Genomic DNA, 9,012 nt, shown 5'->3' with positions numbered 1-9,012 from the left:
CAATTCACTATAGTATCAAAACTAACAGCACACTATTGAAACTCGTGAACGACAATTTGCCATGTCGTGCGTGTGTAAGACGGAGACAACAAATGTATGGGTAGCGTCCTCTTAATTGTACAATTTATAATACATTATAAGTATATCATAATTATTATATAATTATTTTTCGTAGTTGGTTGCCTGTTTACATGATTTAAAACAATATATAATATTATATTATATAGTATACCCATATCTTAACTCGCCCCGCTAAAAAATGATGTTATACATATTATATTAAATTTGTATTGTGTGTGTTCAACAGAGATGACCGGGAAAGGTGGGGAACATGTGAGGATCCGTCACCGTGCTCGGAAAAAGACGAACTGTTTTGGCCCAAAGACAAGCGCTGCTACCGCAAGCACGCTAGGGGACCATGCACCGAAGGACAGCTTTTAGTGCCTAGTACCATGAACAATTTAATCGGTGACTGTAGATGTGAAAACGTTCCAGAGCTCGTGACTTACTTTTGGGCACCCGCAGGTTAGAGATAATAGCGCAGCTATATAATATAATATATATAATTACAATAAAAATAGATTTTAAATTGAAACCATTTAGGCGAACTTCAGGAGAATTAGTTTGTTTAATGTGTCATTAAAATTAATCCTATAACTAAAGAGCGGATTTTTAGGTTCTTAAAAGCTTAAAATATGATGCTAATATGCTCTAAAAAAAAAAATAATAATTTCTAAATATTCCTTAAACTTGTAAATATGCAGATAATATGATTTTTTTTCTTAAATAGTTCAATAAAACAATAAAATATAAATAACTGTTATGAGCCATTCCTTTGGTAACAGGTAAATTATTTGAATATAAAAAATTTAAAACAGTTTATAAATAGGAGTATAATTGTATAAATATAATAAAAGTATACAAAAAAAACAAAATAGTTTAATAAAAACAATGAACAACTTGTATGCACCATTCTTTGGTAAAAGATATTTTTAAATATAAAACTATAAGTCGTTAATATAAAAGTAAAAACAATTTTATTATCATAAAATAATTCTCACCACATTGTCAGTTGTCAAATACGATAATCTATGGTACAATCACGGACCGAGAGTAACAGTAAGACCAAAATTACCAATTTAATTATAACCAAGTAGATAATTCAATGATTTTTAATTTTTAACATTCTTAAATCAAATTATTTTTTTTTCTAGAAAATTCACAACTCGAGAAATTAATGAAATATGCTTTTTTATGAACAATAATTGAATATATTCTAAAATATGACAAATAGGCTAAATATTCTATAATGTCCAAAATATGCTAAAATACGCAAAATACATTTTTTCCTACGAACTCTATGACGGATAAATCGTCCATATTTTTGATCCTTGCAAAGCTGCTGCATAAAGCCAATAAGATTATGTGAAAACCTAAAGATCCGCTCTCTACCTATAACCAATTCAGCAGTCAAACATTTTTGTTTTCTATCAATAAATTATACCTTAAATCTTAACACGAATTTTCTCCCTCCAAGACAAAAACTGAAATAGGTTTAAAAATTAAAGTTTGTAGGTATAATGGCCGTATTCATATGCATTCATATGCATTCATATGCATAATAAAAGTTCTCTGCATACTACTAAAATGTTTGAAAAATCAAAACCCATGGAGAGAACAAGAAAGGCATCAAATAAAGCTATATTATATATTATAATATCCGGACATATACCTACTAATTTACATGATAATATACGTCATATTATACAATATGAAATATATCTGCAGTAGGTAGTTTTATGAGTTTTTCTTATACAATTAAAACTACCTAATACCGGGCGCACACGTAAACGAACCTTTTTGAATCCGAGACGCAATTCATGTTACCTTACGCAATTCGTGTGCACCGCTTATACCTACCGTTTCAATATCGTATTCTAAGTAATAATTTCACGATATCCGATTACTATTTTCAATGTATGTATGCATAATTGTTAGCTTCTTTTCTAGGGTATGAATACAAATCTTATGACAAATTTTGTCGTCTATGCGTCTATATTATTCTATATATTACTTGAAAAAATCTTTCACTTTTAGCAGTTTCCGCTAGTAAACTATAGTAGGTTTACGAGGCAGTTTTAATGAGCTTATAAAATATTTTAGAATTTAAAGGGATTAGTATCTCTCTCACACGAACATACACGTATTATATAGACATTCCAAATTTCCATGTATAGTAAATTGTTAATATTCCAAATGTTCTGCTCCACCGCAGCTTTATATTAAATAATATTTAATTTCACACGACCCATATCGTAAATCATAATATTACATTGGCGTTTCTATAGGCACGTGTCACGAACACTACACGATGGGACCGTGTCAGGAACGCGGGGGAATATTCCTGCCGGGAGGCCAGTGCGGATGTGACCCGTCGCTGCCGCACTTCCACAACGGCACGGGTAAGTGCTACCAACTGGGTGGCATCGGGCCCTGTTCCCCAGGACACCAGTTCCTAGTTCCAGCCGGTGGTTCCAAGGCCGAGTGTATATGCAAGGAGGGCCACATCAAGTGGTTCGGGGACGGCGCATGCTACAGGCCTTACACGCGCGGGCCGTGCGCCGCGGGCAACATGTACAGCGTGAACACGACGGCTACCGGCATGGCGGTCGGGTGCGTGGACGTGCCGTGCACCGCGGGCAAGCTGTACTTCCCGGGTGGCAAGGGCTGTCACCGGGTGGGCACACAGGGCCCGTGCCCGGCCGGCCAGATCGTCCTGTTCCAGGATACGGTTAAGACGTCCATAGAGGGCGTGTCTTACCTGGGAATGTGTGGCTGCGCCAACGCGGATGCGGCCGCCGGCACGTTTTACTCGTCGTCGCAGGCGGTCACGTGCAAGCCACCGGCCGCGGCCAGGAAACTGCAGCAGCAGCAGCAGCAGGACGTCCGCGGCGCCGGTGCAAGTCCGCGACGGACGGACGCGCTGCTGCAGCCGCAGGATCCGTGCGGCCACCGGCGGGGCACCGTCGCCTGGACCGATCTGTCATGCAAGCAACTGTACCTGCAGGGGCCGTGCGAGCCCGGTGAGTGGGTGGTGCCGGACAGGGGCAAGGGCACACGGAAGGGTCGGGGCTGGAAGATGGGCAAGTGTGAGTGCCGGCCCGGATTCACTGCAGTGCCGGTGCCGGGCGACGCCAACAATGCAACGGCGTGCCAGCCGCCGACGGTCACGCTGGCCAAGTTCCTAAACATGAGCGAAGAGTTCAACCACAACCACAACAACAGCGCCACGGCCGACGAACGCGGCGACGGCGACGGCGACGATAACAACGGTAACAACAACGGAGTCCGGACGCGATGATCATGTAATATTATAAATATTATACCTATATATTTTATGTTTAACACGACGCATTATAAATTATAATATTATATTATGCGCTCTGGAACGAGGTGTGAACTAAATTAAATATTATATTATGTCAAGACTGCAAAGTATATTATAATATATCGTCCTATATATAATATATTTATAATAATAAAACATAAATATTATGATGAATGGTTTGGCGTTAAATCGGAGGGCTGATAACTTTTTTAAGCCGGATTTTTGAAAAATCGTTAACCACTTTTTAGTTTTGATCAACTATACATAGGTACTACTGTACTAGTACGTACGTGTGTCGTCCGTTTGTGGTCTTAGTCCGTTATTATTATATTAGGCATTTTTTTTTTAATTTGAAAATTAAAATAATCTTTTACATATATTTACATTGACTCTCATATCATACCTAGCCACGCATACAAAATTATAGTGATTCTTTAACGGTTTTGAAAATATTTTTCTTACATAATTTGAATTCGTTACAATCAACATTTTTGAAAAAAAAATAATAGTTTTTACATTTTTTTTACCGTTATCATTTTTTAATTTTTACATATTTAATAACAATATACATTTTAACATTTTATATATTTTAAAATTGTAACCGAAGTCAATATTCATACTCCCTATACGACTATACGTTTATTTGTTTTAAATTCTGACCGTCGGTGAATATAAGACCGTTTACTTTTTTTTTCTCTTAGAGCTCGCCTTAAATATAATAATAGTATTTTTATCTTACCTGTACGAATCTTCTTAAATATTCTTTATACCTAGGTTTTATTTGGGTAGTCAATCACTGTGATTTGTGACAGTGTGCTTGCTTATTTAAATAGGTTCGTTAATTTGAACATTGTGTATTAATCTAAACACCAAGTAAATTTGTGTTATTGCATATCTACAATAAACTAATGTATGGAAAAGCCATTAGTATAAACAGGAGTCATAAATTCCAAAATCATAATTTAACTTTTTCCTTAAAATATATTGACATGAACTTTGCATAATGGCATATTAACTCATTATACATTTTCTTCCTATAATATTAATTATGATAATTTAATTAGATACCTATGTACTCAGAATCACCATAACGCAATAATTAAATTAGTTTTTACTATATTTCATATACCTAGCTATTATATAAATTGTAAAAGTGTAATTATAATTTATAAATGTGGCCCAATTATAATAATAAAAACAAACATAAAAAGGTAATCGAAAGATTATTAAAAGATTATTAAAAATATCAACATATAATTAAGTTTCTATATCGCGTATTTGTGTAATTGTGTGTTAGTTCTTAGATAAGTTTTTTGCGTGAGAAAATTAATGTTACCAACAAAACTATAGTGACTGTAGATATTAATTAGTTACCTATCTTTAGTTTTGGTTTAGAATAAGTGTGTAAAGTATGTTTGTGTTTTTTTTTTTTAATAAACTGCTGTGTAATATGTGTAGATGCGTATTTTATATTATTGATATTACCTATTATTGCGCACTGTGTAGGTATGTAAACATAAAATGTATTATGTTATGATTGTCGATTGGTATCTAGGTACGTATATTATATGAAAGTATGTACCTGTAGGTTTTTGTTCACATATAAGTATTAAGTACACATTTGTTTTGACCTTTCAGGCAATTTGTTGTATTATGTAAATACGACAGACTACAACAGTGCGCAGATAAATTCGGTAAGAACGCGAATAGAAGCTTATTTGAATTTAGTAGAATGACATTTACTATATTACAAATGAGACAATTTTAAATTTTTTTTCGGACGAACACAACACGTCTTTATTAAAACTATATTGTGATGGACTCGCAACTTGTCAAAATAAGTACCAGTAATATATATATACGTCTATGTATATAATAATGCATTGATACTTACATGGCGGGTACAGACAATAATAATGATAATTTTATTAGCATTTATGTATAGGTACCTGGTACCTATGTGTATGACAAACTTTCCAATTTACCTATTTGATATTTTTAGAGAAATATCACAAAAACATTCATTATATTTGAACTGAAATATGCATGAAAACCAATTTTGAACAGTGAATGCTTTCACTTATATAGTATTTGCGAGTGTGTAGCATTACACGATGTCATCATGCCAATGTTATTGCTCTGCCCTTTCGCATCAGAACGAGTGGGAGGTTAGGAATTAATATGTATTCACGTCGAAGGTTCCCGTTTCCTGCTTGGGTAGTTACACATGAGTAATCTTTAAAAGAACAACTGACGCCTAATAGTGTATAGTGACGAACAAAACGCCTACATTACAATAATAATTATCCATCGAAGTTTCTAAATACTTTTTTTTAAATTTTATCGTAGAAAAATTGTGTAAAAACTTGATGAAAATATAGCTTGATAATTGGCCATAGATTAATTTGAGAATAATTTGGAATAAATCTCATTCGTTTTCCCTAATACATTTTTTATCTACCCCGTCGTTGGTGACGTTAATATTTTCATATCATTAGTGAAGTGTTAGCGTTTCGCTCACATTTAATTATTTTTGGAAGGGTGAAATTGGGAAAACAAGGACTGACTAATCTATAAGTAGATATTACAACGAATCTAAATCAGTTTTAAAAACTATTATCGCATTACTAGGTCGATCAGTATGATGGAAGAAATATTGGTATGTTTTGGCTAAAATAACTGGCCGCCGTCGGACCGCAAATACTGGTAACCGTCGACATTTGATGGTAATAAGACGGAAAGTTTATATACAGATTAGTTATTTTCCACGTATTTATTTCCATAAGTAACTTGTATGAGCATACTAAAAATATCGATATAAGCAAAATAATTTGAAGCCAATGGTTCCCAAAATAACAGTTATGTGAGCGAAATGCTCATAGCGTCACCAACGACGGGCTACCGATATGTTGATATAGAGTATATATACGGTAGACAGCAGTTTTACTGGAATTACTACCTTTTGAACAACCATAAAATGTATAAATCAAATTAAAATTCGTAGGCTTTTTTTAATAAGTTATAGCGCGTATAGTGATTGTTATATTGAAACACTTCTAATAATATGTAAAGTAAAACATATCGGCAATTGTAAAGTCAAATGGACTGTAGTGTGAATTATTAAATATATTAACCGTAAATATAAAACTACTTTTAATCCAAATCCTTCCTGTTTGGTTAGTTACACATGATAAATCTTTAAAAATAAACACTGCAGACGCTTAATAGTGTATATAGTGAGAGGTACAATCCGCGTCTCTTAAAGTTTTTTTTTTCCAAGACATAATAATATCTAGTAAAATATTGAAAAATCAATAATAAGGCGGTGGGAGACGGCGGCAGTCGGTAATAATATCGCCAACTAATAATAATAACAATAATAAATTATATCAAACTAATTTATATTAATCTGTAATGTTAAATAACATATTATATTATGAATAAGATTTTTTTTTTCTTTTAGCAGCACGTCCGGTGTTTATATAAATGTGTAAATTGGCCCACCAACTACAAAAGGTTGGACCACTCTGGTGGCCCGGTGTATAGTGACAAACAAAATAGTGAATGCCTAAATTAAAAAAATTATTCTACGGACATAGTTGCTGAATCATTTTTTAAAATTGTATAAAAGCTATATGTAGATACATTAATAATAATCAGGGCCTCTAGACAAAATGTGTACAAAGGCAAAATCAAAATTTGCCACCTTTTCATTTTGATCTCTCTATTTACCCTTGTCCCCTTTACCATATCCTCAAACATATTCACGTCTACTTCGAGTTCAAGTTACAGTATACGTTATAGTTATAATTTATAATTCACAAAAAAAAATATTTTTATTCGATTATAGACTACCTATTGGTTAATATATTAAAGGATAAGAATTTTTATTTTTTTGATTGACTGGAACCACCTCAAGGGAATATCAAATGTAACGATTTTTCAGACTAATAGACCTATTCTAATTTTTGATATTATAGGTACAATATTATATGGTACAATAATGTATACAATAATACATACATTTTATTAGTATTAAAAATAATAATCTTTGTAATTACTAAAAAATTAGCATCGCTTAAAAAAGTTATGATTAACTAGATTTCATTTAATTATTATAATTTAATTAAAATATATTATTATGAATATGTTCTATATGTATAATTTTTATATATACAGTGAACAGTTTACAATACAATTCGTAAGATCGAATAACTTTAATAATATTCACGCTAAATGCTAATATATTCCTTTTATAATAATTAGTCATTTATTGTCAAAATTATTAATTACATAATTTATTAATATACTAATAATATTTTGTTACACAAAAATATACATACAAACCATACTATGTGCTACAACATGGGTACGATACCTGTAAATTTTTAGCCACTGTCTGTAATTAACTGTAAAAATATTCCAGGAGCCAGGAGGTTACGACAAAGCAACGGATGAAAACAAGCCCGGATTAAGACATTTTAAGGCCCAGAGGCCAACGTTTTAAATGAGGCCCTTGTACAAAAAAAAATATTAATGTATATAATGTGTTCCGGGGTGAAGTGACCAGCCAACGTCATATAAAAGTATACCAAAAATGATTAAGAAATAGCCTTTAAAGATTGGGTCTAACTTTTTTATTTTTTAAGTTATGGGCAAACTTTTTTATCAAAATCATACTACATATCACGCATTTGTTTATGTATTTTCAAAAGTTTTTAACATTTTTATGTATTTTTTTTTTATTTTAAAGCTATTTAATTGTCCTATCAACACTCCAAAATACGCAATTGAACTAGAAATGCACTAATTATGTTTATTAAATTAAAAAAGTAGAAAAAAGTTGGCAAAAATTAGCATTTTTTAAAGGAAATCGTGTATTATTCCAAATAATTTATTACTTGGTATGGGTTTTTTGTTTTTTGTATTATTCTGCTGAATTATACTGAATAACACATTATTATACCTAGAATACCTTGAAAGTTTGGTTTTCATAATATATTCCTATTAATCGTCACAATCTTAGTTTTCCTAGGATTGAGTCGGTTAATTGGTCGTCATTCGTTTAATTTTATACTATTCGGTAAATTTTAGTTGTTATAATACAAAAAAACAAAAACTCCTAGTTAATAATAAATTATTTGGAATAATGTACAATTTCCTTTCAGAAATACTAATTTTTGCTAACTTTTTTCTTTTTTTTTAAATTCAATAAAACAAATAATATTATTATTGACATTAATGTGTTGAGATATACTAGTATTATCAGCACATAACCCGTGTCGCCACGCCAAAATTAAGCAATATAATAAATAATAATTATATATTATATATAATATATAAACTGGTCGCGCCAGTTGATCACGGTCTTATCTGAGTACAGTATATTATTGTCATAGAATAATTATTCTATCATATTATATAGTATGTTATTGTTATCGACGTTCGACGAACCGCGACGTTGCTATTACAGGGAAACATCAAATTGTAATATAAGTTATCTAAAGTTTAATTTCCGTGTATTAAGGCGCGTCCAGACGGAGCAGCTTTTGCTGCGCGGCAAATACGCGTCCACACGGTGCGACATTTATTTCCGGATTATCTTCCAGTAGACAATACTGATG

General features: G+C 32.4%; 1 protein-coding gene across 5 annotated transcripts in view; it reads left to right on the top strand.

Annotated features, from left to right (window-relative positions):
* Positions 1-4,845, top strand: part of LOC100162018 — a 25,003-nt gene extending 20,158 nt beyond the window's left edge. For all 5 annotated transcript variants that reach the window (XM_008184013.3, XM_008184006.3, XM_029486525.1 and 2 more), the window contains 2 exons: positions 308-525; positions 2,349-4,845. In XM_008184013.3, the coding sequence (XP_008182235.1) occupies positions 308-525; positions 2,349-3,361 (1,231 nt within the window). In that variant the 3' untranslated portion in view covers positions 3,362-4,845. The remainder of the gene's footprint in view (positions 1-307; positions 526-2,348) is intronic.
* The last annotated feature ends 4,167 nt before the right edge of the window (positions 4,846-9,012 follow it).

The sequence above is a fragment of the Acyrthosiphon pisum genome, chromosome A1, assembly GCF_005508785.2.
Source record: "Acyrthosiphon pisum isolate AL4f chromosome A1, pea_aphid_22Mar2018_4r6ur, whole genome shotgun sequence".
Lineage (NCBI taxonomy): Eukaryota > Metazoa > Arthropoda > Insecta > Hemiptera > Aphididae > Acyrthosiphon > Acyrthosiphon pisum.
Note: the sequence above shows the minus strand (reverse complement) of the source record. Positions and strands in the feature narration are given on the sequence as shown.